At 37.9% G+C, this 16,402-nt stretch overlaps 1 protein-coding gene across 1 annotated transcript in view; it reads left to right on the top strand.

The window, feature by feature from the left end:
* The first annotated feature begins 490 nt into the window (after window positions 1-490).
* LOC113078232 (high mobility group protein HMGI-C-like) overlaps window positions 491-16,402 on the top strand; it is a 30,748-nt gene continuing 14,836 nt past the window's right edge. Inside the window, exons 1-3 of the mRNA XM_026250554.1 lie at window positions 491-646; window positions 2,694-2,780; window positions 7,293-7,343. Coding sequence (XP_026106339.1) covers window positions 530-646; window positions 2,694-2,780; window positions 7,293-7,343 — 255 coding nt within the window. The 5' untranslated portion in view covers window positions 491-529. The remainder of the gene's footprint in view (window positions 647-2,693; window positions 2,781-7,292; window positions 7,344-16,402) is intronic.

Genomic DNA, 16,402 nt, shown 5'->3' with positions numbered 1-16,402 from the left:
CTCTCTCTCTCTCTCTCTCTCTCTCTTTCTTTTTTAAATGTATATACCTCATCCTCATCCACAGTCTGTGGACTTAATTCCGTGTGGGCAACAGGGGTGCATTTAAAATGCCCCCAATTTTTAAATTGATCCAATCCGCGTAGAACCAAATCGTTCCCCGCAAATTCTTGAATCCGCAGTAGCGTGGATTTGACAGTAAAGTCTGCCACACTTCCCTCTGCGAATGTCTCGTTCAAATTGCAATCGATCACTGGGCTTATTTTATTGCTAAAGCCACCCCCACTTAATTCTACAGAGGAGATTTTTTTCCATCTGTGTGTGTGTGTGTGTGTGTCTGTGCCAAATTCTCAAACAAGTAGCCGCACGTGCTTCTCACAATACCGCGCTTTTAATTTAAATTTTGCATCCCCTTCATGTGCGCATTGTTTTTGATAAGCGTGAGACACTGACTGACCGGCGAAGAGCTCGTGCTGCAGGAGCGGAAGGTGCGCGAGACTCGGTTTGGATCACACACACACACACACACACGATGAGTGCGCGCGGTGAGGAAGCCGCCGGCGAAGCTTCAGGATCGCAGCCCGAGCCCGAGCCCGCCCCGCCTGAGCCAAAGAAGAGGGGACCGGGTAGACCCAGGAAGCCGCAACAGGTCAGTGTGTGACTCTTATTTCTTCCACCACCGCCTTTAATATTCTAAATCGGGAATGGACGTGTTTAGACCTACCAGGTTGCTCAATAAACATTCTTACTGTAACCATATTACTCTTAGCGCGCACTTTATGGCTCATGTTTACATGCACCCCTGCTGCAAAAACAGCTTAAACCAGACTGCTCTAGTTTGCTGGCCTCTCAGACAGGTCTGGTTGCAGTTTTTAGAGAGGAATTAGGTCATTTTTCAGTTTGACCAACTTGGCGTCCAGCTAAACCTGCTGAAAACCAGCTTAGCCAGGCTGGGAAATCAACTAGACCAGCAAACCAATTTCTGGTATTTCTATATTTGTGAACTAAGTAAGTGTGCACAGTAAAGGAGGGAAAGTATATGTTTATCCTGGTAGAACTATAACTTGGCCATAACTATTACACTGTGTGTGTGTGTGTGTGTATGAATGTATGTATATATATATATATATATATATATATATATATATATATATATATATATATATATATATATATATACATATATTCAACATTTTAATTTTAATGTTTTTGAATTAGAATTTTTTTTATTACTGTTAATAATAACACTTTTTTTTTACTGTTAATAATGTTTTATTATTTGTTCTTGATTTGAACATTCAGTATGATAAATTATTTTTTAAGTCTAAATATTCTTATTACTTTAAGATGTGTGTATAATAAATATAGATAATGAAAATATTACTTTAATTACTTTATTATTACGTTACGTTTTGATGAATTCAATTATGGCACACTGAAGGACACTGCTGTCACTGCAAAGTCTGTTCTGTTCAGTCAGTAAGGTGTGTTCTGTTCTACTATATTCAAGAATTTTCACTAGGCCTGTTTAGACAGAAGTTTTAAGATTGTGATTGCATTTGACGCTTGCATTTCTCTTGTGGGGAATTCCTGCAGACTGAATGTATAGCTTGTGTGTATGTTGGGTTTATTGTACGAGTAGCACTTGTTTGTATTTGTACAGGAAGCACTTCTTTCCTAGTAGATAGCATTCCAAATGATATGCTTGCCATCTGTTGATCACAACGGTCTCTAATATGTGATGCGAAAGCACTTTTGTGAATTGCTGGATAAGATTAGCTTAATGCCTTAAATGTTAATGTCTGTGCTACAGTGTGTGTGTGTGTGTGTGTGTAACATAATATAGTAGTTGTGTTGTGTATATAAGGGTAATGAGAAGAATATTGTATATTGTCTGTTTTAAATGTCCCCGTTGATGTGAGTAGTGGTTATAATAACAACAGGCGTGTAATTAAAATGTAATGTCAGTGAACATCCATCTGTTTAGTCATGACCACATCCTTCAAAATTCTTGTTTGAACTTTTGAGTGTTTGTGGTCAGAGGATGTGATTCACATATCGTAAGTAATTCAGTAGTGACTCACTGCAATACGTCGTCTAATTGCAAATAGCCATCAGGATGAGCTGGCAACCCAGTATACTGAATCGTTTGGCTGGTAAAGATGATGCATGGATGTGAAAAATGTTACATTTCAAAATTTTAAATACGTAATAAGTAAATGCGTGTACGGTTGAAGAGGACCCTGTCTTTAATTAGAAGGGGGAGAGTGCAGCAGTGGTCTCAAAAATGTATTTGGACACTTCTGGACACTCAAGCTACACCTCAAAAGGCAGATAATGGCACCTGCACTTGGCTAAGCTACTTTTACAATTACTTTAAAGCAGTTTGTCCATTTTTTTAGTGGATGTATGAGGTTAGTTCACCTCACGTTCACATAGCAGAGTAACCACAGGTGTAGTTCATCACATTTACTAGGATCGTGATCCACAAACGTTTGACAACCCGAAAGTGTCCAAATACGTTTGCTGTTATTTTGAGCAATGTATTTATTGTTTTATAATTTGAAGCCTTGAAACTAGTATGGAAAGAGTGCTTGTGCATTCTTCCAAATAAATGTCATTTGATTTGCTGATTGAAAGTGTCCCATGGCTTTGTTTCCTGTCCTCATGGCCCAAGTACCTCCTCTCCTCCTCAGGAACCCACAGGAGAGCCTGTCCCCAAACGACCGAGGGGACGCCCCAAAGGAAGCAAGAACAAGGGCCCCTCCAAAGCAGTGCAGAAGGTACAACTTTCTGTTCTATCGTTCTATCTATCGTTCTATTGTTCTACCACCCTATATATCATTCTATTATATCTATATGTCTACCCTTCTGTCAGTTGTTTTATCCTTCCACCTATTGTTCTATCATTCTATCTATCATGAGATCTATCATCTAACTTCATAAGAAAAGGAATATTAACCTTGGCAGTGCTAACTGGGGAAATGGGTTCTTTCCAGTTTTATGAATCATTCATCAAGAACGTGTCAGGAACATTTAGAAGCATGTGAAGTGTGTCAACATCTGGGGCGTACGTATGCGTGTGTGAATGTTGGGGGCTGCCGCCTTTATCTCTCAATCATACAGTCTGTGTGAACGGACAGCAATGACCTGAAGTCCTTTGCTCTGTGTTTCAGCACAGTAATTAACACTAAGCTTCAGTAACGTGGTGAGGGGAATCCTGCTGACCTACACACCTAAAAGTGGCAGTGAATTCTACACACATAAATACTCTCTCTCTGTCTCGCCTTGGGCAAATTACCATGCATACGTGAGAGAACCACAATCATGCATTCACACACACATGCATGAAGTGTATACTTTGCACAGAGAGGATAGAGCATGTACTGCTGCATATTGCCAAACAAACTCTGTTCCCATTCCTTTCTAATACCCATGTGAACAGACATCACATAAGATTTAGTTGCATGCATGCATCAGTTTAGCTGAATGTGACTGTCAGCATTTATAATGGCACAATTCTGTTTATGTATTGGGAATGCCTTTAAAGACGAGTTGTCCTGGCAAGAGGATTGTAATGAAGTCATTAACATTTCTGCCTCGCTTGTTGTGTGGTCTAGTCTGGAGGTTTGCAGGAACTTCCCTCCAACTGTCAGTGCGTTTGGTTTTTACAAGTATTATGTGATTCTCATCTTCGAGCCGACAAGGAGAGCTGAGTTAGTAACTCGCTGACATGTTCAAGAAGTGTAGTAGTCAATAAATAATGCAATTTCGCGCATTACTGATGCTGCTATTGTTAGCTTTTAATTGCACTAAAGAACCCACAGAACTAGTATCATATGAACAATCCAGGCTAAACAAACCATGATATACCTTGATGATGATTAACACGAATTTAGCTGTCAACTCCAGACAGTTTCCGACACGCTACAATCATTTTAGTCAATGCGTTGTCCCTAATGACTACTGCGAATATTTTCCGTTGACTAGACATTGTTGGAACTTGAAACGGGGCACAAGGGGGCTAATTTTATACCCTCCATTTGTAAAAGTAGGTTTGGGAGATGCGAGACTGCCCCTCCCTTTCCATTAATGAGAGATGGCCTTGTCCCCGGTCTCACACGCATGGCAGGATGTCCTGGTGTCGAAGAGGACAGTGAGCACCCAGGCTCGTGTCTGCCAGAGACACAGGACTTGGCTTGACGAGACACGAGACACGCAAACACAGACATGATTAATTGATCAGGGTGTCGGCTTGCAGACCATTAAATCTCCTTATTAAAAATACAAGCTCCCCAACAGAGGTTTGAGGGTATGGAGACACTGATTAGACAGAGAAAGACAGAGATATTGAGAAAGATGCAGATGAGGAGAGACGAGCTTAAAGGGATTGTGTCTTTGAGAATGTGCAAGAATTATAAACAGCGTAATCTAATCTTTACATCAAATTTTTACCCATTTTCAATTCAAAAAATTGGTAGCCGGACTCAGGCTGACAGGCAATATGTACGTAGCTGCCTCTGTGTCCTTTCCAAGTGACCGGCTGTGGCGTGAACTATGACGCTCAGGTTTATGTTTCTTCGTCATGCCTACGCAGAATGGTAAAGCGTCCTTGGGGTATTCAAAACAAACTGTGTTTGTTGGAGAAGTTGTAATGTGAGCCTTGACAATGCCTGAATACTTAGTAAGGGCAAACAGACCAACCCAAACACGGCTGAACACATTACACACAGCACAAGAGACGAGGATGCACTGTAGAAGCTGTTGTGGAAGTCTTCCAATAATAAGAATAGGGGTTTAAAGGGATAGTTCACCCAAAAAAGAAAATTCTTTCATCATTTACCTTCATTTCTTTCCAAGCCCGTTTGACTTTTTCTTCACTGTCATAGAAAAATGTGCTAAAAGTGTACCTTTAGGAGTACAGTTAGTTTAGGAGTTTCTTTAAAGGGACAACCTTCTCTTAAGTCTTGTCTTGTTTGGTTTGATTGAAACAAACTCTGGTTTGTTTCCCTCTTTGGTGCGGATCTTTTTGGCAGGTGTGAATACAGCAATCGCACTCTGGTGCACACCCAACAACCGAACCGAGACCCAGCTGAAGAGGTGTTTATGGGCGATTGCGCCGTTAGCTGACACTTGTGAAAGCCTGCAATTGCTTTTCTATGCGTGCTGTTTTTTGTCCAATGAATGGATGACCTTAGCACACGTGTGGTTTTGTTTACGATTTCTGGTTCACTTGCAAAAAGGGCAGTGTGAAATCGAACTGCACCAAAAAAAAAAAATAAAATCAACTTTGTATTTGGTCCGGACCAAAGCAAGTGAACTAGTGGACTTTCCTGGTGTGAATACACCGTTACTCTGAATGGTGTGTATTAGTACCTTAAAGTGATATGTACCCTTAAGGTACTGCTATGAATATTTTAGAAGTAAATAAGGTACTAAGTTGTCTGACCTATGACAAGCTGTTGCACCCCTAAAGGTACAATTTCTATAAAAGGTGATTCTATTGAAGCATGTAATGAAAGTAAATGTTGGTCTGTTAATCTTCAAAATTACAATGAGAGTGGCCCATTTGACTGTATAACAAGTCTTCCAAAGCCATTGGCTAAATTTGAGTGAGGAATGACCAAAATGTAAGACAATTTACTGAAAATTGTAATGTCTTCACTAGCTGATTCGCACATTCTTGAGAGAAGTAGTGTTGTCGGATTCATGAACAAAATAATTTTGTTGAATCGGATCTTTTCAGTGATTCGCTGTTCTAGTTCACAAAACCAGTGCTGTTTTAGTATTATTTATGTACTGTTACACCATTTTTAATTCGATTTTATTTTTTATTTTTTTCATGTTTTTAATTTAAACTTTTAGTTTAAAGTATTAGTTTAAAGTATTAGTAATTGTATGTGCTTTTGTCTTTTTTATTTATTTATTTTATTATCATTATTATTATTATTATTAATATATCTGCATGACGTTTTTATATATTTATTTATTTTTATTAATATTAGTATTCCAAGTAATATTAGTTTCCAAGGCAACATTTCTAACTTTCATTTTAGTTTATTAAGTTAAATTTTTTTCATTTCACATTTTGATTTTATTTGACATTAGTTTAGTTTAGTTTTGTGGTAATTACCGAAAAAAACACAAAACAAAACCAAATAAATGACTCTTTCAAAAACAAACTAATTATGAACTTTTAGTTAATTTTATTAAATACTAAATAAATTATATTTCATGTCAGCGACACATTTATTGTTCCACACGTCTTGACTTCGTCATACACCTAAACCTTAAATGTTCCCATGATTCAGGATTTATTTTGACACCACATTGAACTCTATCAGATTAGTGTGTAATGCTTTAGCATGCTGATGATGTTAATAGGTTCAAGACACACTCTACCAACAATAATTTGTATCTTATTTGGTTGGATGTATACTCTGCTGACAAACATGATTCCCCTGACACCTACCCTTCCTGGGCCATTCACTGAATTCATAGATGTTTGATGATTTGAGTAAGGTTTCCTGCAGGGCTCTGCATAACAAAAGCCCACAGCCAGAAGAAAACTTTATATCCTATAAATAATGAAGACGCCTCTTGTCTTGTTAATTGTTTAAGATGATGCACGAAGGCACCACTGTTAAACCCACAGCGCAAAATTCTCCTGCTTCCACCTGTCAAATAATTTCAGTTACGTTTTGAAAATTATTGAATGACACGCAATGTCCTTAGGATATACTTCCCTGCAGTTCTGGCTCAGACGGTGAAGTTAGATAACCGTTAGATCAGAAATCTTGCCCCCTAACAATCACTGATGCAAGAATTGTCTTTCAAACATCTTCAGCAACAAAATTATATGTTTTAAAAAACATGTTAAAGACTTCGTTTTCTGCAAGGTGTTTTATTTTTAGAGTACCTAATTGAACCTAAGTTGGAGCCACTATGATAGAAACCCCATAACTGTCTTTCATGGCCCTTATCTGGGTGGTTTTGCTGATAATGGTGCTCTTATTTACACCTGAATGGCATAAAATTCCTCTAGTGAAATATTATGTTGCACAGACCAGGAACCTGAGCGATAAAGACAGTTCATTGTTGGAAGCCCAGATATACCTTACAAACTCTTTCTGCATCAAAAGCATTAGAGGAAATGAAGCCCTAGCATTTAACCTTGTCATTTTGTGACTGTATATGAAAACAACTCTGCTTGTGACAAATTGTGTGCCTAAAACCTTTGTTTAAAGCACTTGATCAAATACCGGCCACTAATTCATGGTTGTTGGCATTTGCAGAAAGCTGAGACCACAGGGGAGAAGAGACCTCGAGGAAGACCCAGGAAATGGGTGAGTTTGTTTACACTAGTCATATATAACTGGACACATCCATTTGCAGAACGATTGCATTTACCTGTGCTTTTCAGGGTTTCTTCATGCTGTGAATACTTTGGAAAAACATGATGTGTTGAATAATGTTTGATTTTTCATTCATTTATTGTTCCTTTCTGTACCCTAATATCATTTATTAAACATTTATATTATACAAAATCCAGGTATTATTTTCATAAAAAGTTTAGTATAATGTTCTTAATTATCAGTTTTTATTTTCATATTGATCTGGCCTATATATATGCAGTATCCGATTTAACACTATTGTAACACACACACACACACACACACACACACTGATATATACACCTTTACAATATTCTTGGATTTATACCTAGTGACAAATATAATATTACACAAAAACATAAAAAAAAATATTTACAACGCCATTGGAGAAAAGCATGATTTAATTTAGTCCTTCCTTTAGGGGTAAAATAAAAACCTTTGCCTTTTTTTATTTGCACAATTGGGAAAAATATTAATTGAATATATATATATATATATATATATATATATATATATATATATATATATATATATATATATTCAATTAAATTTTAAATATATTCTTGTAATTTTTTGAAGTCAGCATTCATACAGTTATGTACTTGTTTGTCTCTTATTCAGTTGATTTCCAATGTGAAAAAGATGGTGGAAATAGATCAATTGTCTGCGTTCAGTTTTCATTCAGTAATTCCTCCGATAACCTGTAGTTTTCAGTGTTTATCAGGTTGACACATTTGATTGATAGCTGGAAGAGTTAAGCTGCAGGCAGTTAAAAGTGCCACCAGAATGACTGCGGGGAGATTCGGAGAGAATGAACCCTTTGTGGCATGCCGGCTCTGTGTCCTTATGGATTTTTCTCAGAGAGACAGGAAAAGCAAACCATTCCAGGGCCCCTGGACACACACACACACACACACACACATACATACACAGTCTGACTTGAAAAGTGTGTCACATCTGAATTCACTATACGTTTTTAGGAAAGTGACAGCACAGATTTGATATACTGTGTGCAAATCTTTAAAGTTGGCTATTTTATTATCAGATCCTTGGATCCTCAGTGTGATTTCATTACACAGTTCGATATAGTTGCATGGATTTGCTATAAGCACGGGGGGCTGAAATGATTTGTTCAATACAGAAACGAGTACATTTGTATTGGAGGAAAACATGACCCATCTTGACTCTATCACACAGGAATGCGATTTGAGTCACATGTGTGAGCCGAACTGTTCCAAAACACCCTTTACATCCAGGTCTCGGCTGAGCCCCTATGGCGTACATTCTAAAGTTCAGCTTTTACTTGCCACGTCAAACTGTTTTAGGACAGAAACTTTAATAGACATGCAAAGGGTTAGATGGGTCAGAGAATGAGTGCAGTCTTACAGGAGCATCTCTAGAACGCAAAGACAAAATAGCGTGTCTTTTTAACTAATAATTTTTTTTGTGTGTTTTGGACTTTATGCCACTTTCATTTGAATTAGTGATTAGTAGATAACGAGAGAATGTTGCAAACTGGATTCAAACTCGTGGTGCCTATATAAGCACCATGGCTTACTGTTCAATGCATTTTTGGTAAATTAATCTTCTTTAAAGCACCAAAGCGTGATCATCAGAGAACAATTATAGAAAGGTAACTTACAAAAGTCCATTTTAAAAATATGCTTTGCACATCCAAGATAAGTGTGAGTGTTTGTGTGTGTGCGTGTGTGTGTGTGTGTGGACAGGCATGTTTTTGTGACATATCAGGACAAAACTCTGTATAATGACATGAGTATGACCCCGGTATTACGAGGAGATGGTGACTTATGAGGATATAACCCATGTCCCCATTTTCCAAACTTTTATAAACCATACAGAATGAGTTTTTTTGATAAAGTAAAAATGCACAAAGTTTCCTGTGAGGGTTAGGTGTAGGGTTGGTGTAGGGCCATAGAATATACAGTTTGTACAGTATAAAAACCATTATGCCTATGGGATGTCCCCACTTTTCACAAAAATAAACATGTGTGTGTGTATGTATATATATATATATATATATATATATATATATATATATATATATATATATATATATATATATATATATATATATATATATATATATATATATATGTATGGTTTTTTTTTAACCCTAATCTCTCCACTTAAGCTCTGAAACACTGATGTTTGTTATATAGTTTTACTTGCATTAGATTGCATTGTAAGCGTCATACCTAAGTTTTACAACATAGCAGGGCAAAACTTGATCCAGACGTTCTTGTTTAAATGAATGTGTGAGATTGAGAGTATGAACGGCTGAACTCTTTGGACTGTGCTGATGAAGTTTACATTTATTGCTCTATTTCCTTTGTACTGATGCCCAAAGGTGCGTTCGGCTGTGCTTTCATGATGGCTGCGTGATGCATTTACACACTCCCACGCGCACACACACGCACACACACACACACACACACACACACACACGCTCGATCCACCCACACATTGATATCAGTTAGACTTCAACAAAAACATAGTGGAGTGATATGCTTTATAGGTGCTGTGTAGACTTTCTATACATTTTCCTCACACAACAACAGGAATAGCAAAGAAAACGGTTTATTTTTCCTAATTTAAAAGATTCACATAATGAATTTATTAATAGTTTTTCAGAGTTTTCTGAGATTTTTAAAACTGTTTGTCTTTCTGATTGAAGCTAACAACCTAAAACTTTATGGGACAAAGGTTAACTACACTTAAGCTAGTCAACAAATACATTTTACCAAATACATCAGCTCTTTCAACCATTTTCTTTTGAGAAAGGCATCAACATTAATGGTTTTTATTTTTATTTTTGCTACAAATTAAAATCCTGATTTTCATTAAATTCTAAGATTTATTTATAATTTCCTTTTATATTTCCTTCATATTTTTATATGTATTTTTTGTAAAAAGAAAAATGCTAAAGAAATCTTAATATGAATGCAATTTTTTCTGTTGCACAAAGACACATGTTGCCGTTACAAGCTGGTGTGAATCCTGAGTTATATTCATCGGTCTGTGGTCATACTACAAACATCCTGAATGAGGAGTGGGCATAGTGGTATGACATCCTGTGAATAAGTCCAAGATGAACTTGCGGCCAAGTGTATGAATGATAATGAGTCAGAGATGGAAAGTAGAGAAAGATAGCAAGCGATCGGAAAGTTAGGGTGTCTGAAAGAAGAATGAGCCTGCATCTCCAGCTGTGTGCTAAGGCTTTTTTGAGTTCAGCCAATGCAATTTGAGGCAGAAAACCAACATTTTTTGTCTTCCTGTTTCCTTTTTTATGAATGGGCAATATAAAACATGCTCGTCTGCAGCCCTCCGTCCTCTGGCATGGGTCATTGTGTGTGGGTTATGATGTGTTTAGCATGTCACCGATGAATTGACATGGCTGAGAGGCTGGACGGCTGTCTCCACATCTTGAGAATGGACTTGACAAGAATTTTGCTATTCCTCTTCTGGATAAACAAGTCAGTTTTCCTCATTCAGCTACTGCTCGCCCTCCTGGAACTAATTATAGCATATCCTTTTTGGCTACAAGGGGCGGCTGGAATGTTTTCCTTTGGCCCCCTCACCCAGCTAAGTATCTCACCCCCCTAAATGGTTAATAATGGAAGGTGGCTCTGGCAATAAGAAGAGAAAATGATTTATTCCACTGAAGACATTTAGGACAGCCATCGAAGGCTCATCTGTCTAGGGCATTCGTCAGATTTAGTATGAGATGGATGCATTGAGCATCATGCTTTCAGAAAGGAATTCAAACAGTCAGAGGATGTAGAAAGGGTTGGGATTCTAAAATAACATTTCGCAGGTGGCACAGCTGCAAAAAAACTGTGCTCCTCCAGAGTGATAAGTGTTAAAGTTGTTCTGATAAAGACCTCGAGTTGTTTAATTTGCTAACAGGAACATCTATCCAAAAGGAATTTGTTGTTTTCAGCAATCAGTCTTCAGCTGTTAGATTGTGTCCACAAGGAGTATTTCAATTTTATATGTCTTTTTGTTTGGAGGTTATGGTCAGACCTGGGCAGTATAGTTGAAAAATAATGATTTTTCAGCATTTTGATTATGTATTTGCCTTTTTTTTAATTGGATGAATGTCAGTGTTTGAGTTAAAGTGTCAAAGTGTAATTAAAACAAGTTTAATGTAAGAACAATAACAAAAACCTTTTAGTTAAAAACAATAAATAAATATTTTTTTTCCAATAAAAGCACAATTATATGATATAATATTGGTGACAAAATAACTAAAAATTACAGAAGCACCCAACACAAATTAAAATGACACAGATTGATATATGTTAGAAATGAAACAAAATCATTGTATACATATTGCTGAAAAAGTATACAATAAACAATATATATATATATATATATATATATATATATATATATATATATATACAGAGGTGGGTAGAGTACCCAAAAACTTTACTCAAGTAAAAGTAAAAGTAATTCTAGAAATATTTACTCAAGTAAAAGTAAAAGTACTAGTCTTGAATAGTTACTTGAGTAAGAGTAAAAGAGTATCGGATAAAAAATCTACTCAAGTACTTAGTTACTATAGTTACTTTGGGTCATATATACGGAGCCTATTTTTATTTAGATATATAGATAAAATGTATGTAATGTATGTGTGTGTGTATAAATGTATATATTTCATCAGCCTTTACTCCAATTTATTATAAAACCCTGTCTGTTTACTTAAGTAACAGATATAGGTGTCATGCCATAACATATTTTTAATACGACTGACTTTATATTAAATGTGAATTTAACATTGAAAGTTAATGTGATATAAATATTGCTACTAATCTTTCATTGTTCAGAAATAGAGCAAATAACATTTACATTATTAAAGATCATTTTCACTGACAGTCTAGATTTCAATCACTCTCAGAAACTCCCATTAAAATCACTGAAACTGTTAACACTGTGAAATCAATATCTTAATTATAGATTCATACACACATCTGTACTTTGTTGTTTCTGACGAGAGAATTCGCCAGAAAGAGGTATTCAGTCAGTAAGCGAGTGAAGGAAGCACCGGCATTTCAGCGATGACTCATCGGAACGCCTCTGATTGGCCATTGCATTCAAAAGCTCAACAGAACCGTGTGTGATTGGTTAATGCGCAGCGCTGTAAAAACGCGTCTGTCTCTGGCTCAGCGCCAGCAAGCGATCACAGATCTGAATTTAGCAGCTGATGATATGGCTTGCTGAACGTACCCGCACCGGTGTGATTGTATTAAAATTAATAAAATCTTAATTGGCTATTTTTTGTCTTTTGGAAGCTTCATTCAACTTGACTCCCCTCTGTTATAAGCCACACACGTACAACAAACTAATGTCACAGTGGTATCGTGTACTGTAATCGAATGTAGCCCAAGTTATTACCTGTTATAGCCCCGTTTTCAACGCTGCTGATATTCTTAAACTCGGAAGTGAACCGCTTCAGACGCTCAGCGCGTGCGGCAGGGCACTGAACGACTCATTTAAACTGATTCATGAACCAATTCACTCGTTTGCCAATTGGTTTGATCAAGCCTTTGAACAGAATTGACTCAAAAGAATGAATCATTCGCGAATGGGCATCGCTCATTGGCCAGAGAAAAGTAGACGGCGCGATTGGAATAAACTGAAGCATTTATAACATTTATTGCATTAAGATAAAGTAACGAGAGCAGCGTCGCCCACAGTAACGAAGTAAAAGTACAGATTTCCCCCCCAAAATTTACTCAAGTAAGAGTATAAAGTACCCATCTTTAAGTATACTCCGAAAAGTATTAGTTACCCCGAAAAATTACTCAAGTAAATGTAACGAAGTAAATGTAACTCGTTACTACCCACCTCTGTATATATATATATATATATATATATATATACTGTATGAAGCAATAATGATGCAGTATTTACAAAACTAAATGACGAAATGATATTAATATTTACAACCTTGCATAGTTTCTTAATAAATCCAGAATTTTCCATATATATCACTCAACCTACTTATGCGTTAAAATTATGACCATATGTCAGGTGTTTTTTTGGGCGCAGAATTGCATTCAAACATTTCATTACTCATTTCCGCTCAAGTCCTTTTGTTATTTATAAATCCGGCCAACAGGAAGTCCTTCTATAGGGAGAATTCTGCGGTTCTCCTGCGCCAGTTGTAATGTTATCTGCTAGATTTGCTTCAGCAGCAAAAAGACTGATTTATTGCCCCCCTCTTCCTTTTCCGGGTGCTCCTCCTGCACAGGTGCGGAGATGGAGCGGGTCCCCTGTGCCAAGAGGACAAGCCGCACTGTGTTGTGGAGGTGGGGGTGTGTTGGAACGGACTATCTCTGTCCTCAGATGGCTAACATTATTCAGTTGTGCACTGCAGTCCCCTTTCATACTGCCAACTGGCCGGTGTCCAGCGTGTTTACGCGTTTTGTTCCTCTGCCACAGAGAACATGAAGAGAAGGGAGAAGTTCTTGTGCTCTCTCTAGATCTGCACTGCGAAAGTGTTAGTGCTCACTTTAGACAACAGCCCTGCTTGTGTGTTATCAAGGCAAGAAGTGGGAATGTCAGCTTAGACAATAGATTTACTTCCTGTGGCGTCTTTACACCACGAGGGATGTCACATGCACTCAAAAGATCTGGCCAAGATGTTGACACTATGATGTCCACCTCATCTTACGCCAAGAATTCCTTTGATATGAGGTTGATGACAGGGTCGTGATTTGTATTCGCTCTTCCCTTCCCAGGTGGTTCTCTCCACCAATGTTTGTTGGACCACAACGGCCTCACAAACATCTGAGCAGGTCACTTTCCAGCTTCTAGCTACTGCCAAATTGGAGGGGGGGGGGGGGGGGGGGAATCAACTGGAATGCCGTAAACTTTAACGCTCAGCCTTTTACTCCCACCTCTAGGAAGAGACGAGGAAAGTGAATGAATAAGTGAAGAGGCACAAATGAGCGGAGGACAGGAGATGGTGGGGAGGAAGTCCTCTCTCACACAAGGATCTGATGCTTTTGGCTGGAGGACAGACAGTGTTGTCAGGCTGTGAGGAGTGGAATCAGAGCCGAGGGAGAGTCTGGCAAGGAAGAGGGGAGGCACGCAGTGTTTCAAGGGGAACAAGGGCTGCGATTGGGAGTCATCCAACAGTCTCGATTTGGTGGGGAGGCTTGGAAAACCCTTAGCCATTGCCAAAGTGCGAAAAGTGTATTTTTTTTCTCTCTCTCTTTTTTCCCCTTTCTTCCCTTTCTTAATGTGTCCATGCGTGAGGCAGGAGGAGGGTATTGTGATGGGAATTTGGTGTCAAACATCAAAACCTTTTTATAGCCTTTGCAAGCCTCCTGGGACAAATAGTGATCTCGGCAGTCAGCTGAGGTCCTTTCCTTCTCTGAGTCAGTGGCTTGGCCTACGCTTGGTTTTTTCAGCCTGTTTTTATTCCCTATTCCACACTAAATGAGACTGAAAGTGTAAGATGCTGTCAGCTTTATTTAAACTGGTAAACAAATCCAAATGTTTCAAGAACGCCACAGAGAGACTTTGCTTTTAGACATACGGTGTCTACATGGCCGTCTACATGGGCTACTACCTTTAAATTAAAACTGACCCTATTTACTTTATTAATACAGTACAGGTTCTTGGTTTTATTGTGCATGGTTCATCAAGGCATATTATTCAAATTATTTTATGCAAATTTAAGAACTTTTTATTCCGTAGGATTCATCTAGACCAGGAGTGGGGAACGTTGATCCTGGAGGGCCTGTGTCCCTGCAGAGTTTAGCTCCAACCCTAATCAAACACACCTGAACAAGCTAATCAAGGTCTTCAGAATACAGGTAGTTTTTTTTTTTTCATGGTTGGAGCTAAACTCAGCAGGGACACAGGCCCTCCAGGATCAACGTTCCCCACTCCTGATCTAGACTAATGTCAATGTAATATTATGTTAAATCTTTTAAGACTTAATGTATTTAATGACAGTTCATTTAATATTTTCTATGATAGTTAAAATAATACTAATAGATGTGAAAAAGACTCTGATTCTTCATTCATTAAAAAAGCGGGAGATGTGTAACGCCCACAATTTTCAATCAAGTTTTGCCAAATATTTTTTTAACAAACAAAAAGTCGTACTGATAAAAAGTCAGTACGACTTTTTATGAGAAACAAAGTTGCAATAACAAAAAACGTTTGTCAACTTTTCCTCTTATAAACGTGTTTTTTTTTTTTTTATGTGACTGAATTGCCATAATGATGAATTTTTATGTCATAATTTTGACTTCTATGTATGATAGATGAAATCAAATTTTGTCATAAATTTATAACTTTACATTTTTAACTTGAGTTGGATGTTTTTGTTTCACTTGGAAATCCGTGACATTACAGAAGTTCAGAGGGTTGTAAATGTCAAGTCATGCTGGCTTGAGCTGACAATTTTCGAGTTTGCCAGCATAAATAATAAGAAGGTCTTGAGAGGTCTTAAAACAAACTTCTTGTTTGTACAGCATGTTCGGAAAAGTTACTTTTCATAGTTTTGATTTCATTTGGCAGAACTCTGCCAATTAGACATAGTTGGATGGTGACTAGATTTTTGTAATGAACTGCAAACATTTTATTAACAATTATTGGAACCCTGGGCAGGAGTTGGGGTCTTGAAGTATGCACTTGCAAAAGCTTCATTTACACTGTGGCTTGGAACCGTTCCTGTCCCTCACTTGGACAACTTTGTGAGCTAGATACAGCATGAGAGAGAGAGTGGACATCTCTACCTCATTCCCTACATTCCCTGAGCGCTCTCCCCTCCTCTCATCTCTTTTTTTCTGTCTCTCTCTCCCTCTGTATCTGGGGCCCGAGAAGCTGAATTCCTGCCAATATGGGGGTGTGTTCAGTCTAGGGCTCTACTCACACAGCAGGAGTTTGCTGGGACCACCTCAACGGATTTCCACTGGTGACCCCTTTGACCTCTCCCCCTCATCTCTTGCTGCCCTCCCTCCCTTTCC

Source organism: Carassius auratus, unplaced genomic scaffold (assembly GCF_003368295.1).
Source record: "Carassius auratus strain Wakin unplaced genomic scaffold, ASM336829v1 scaf_tig00024766, whole genome shotgun sequence".
Taxonomy (NCBI): Eukaryota; Metazoa; Chordata; class Actinopteri; order Cypriniformes; family Cyprinidae; genus Carassius; species Carassius auratus.
The sequence above is the reverse complement of the archived record's forward strand: the minus strand, read 5'-3'. Positions and strand labels throughout refer to the sequence as shown.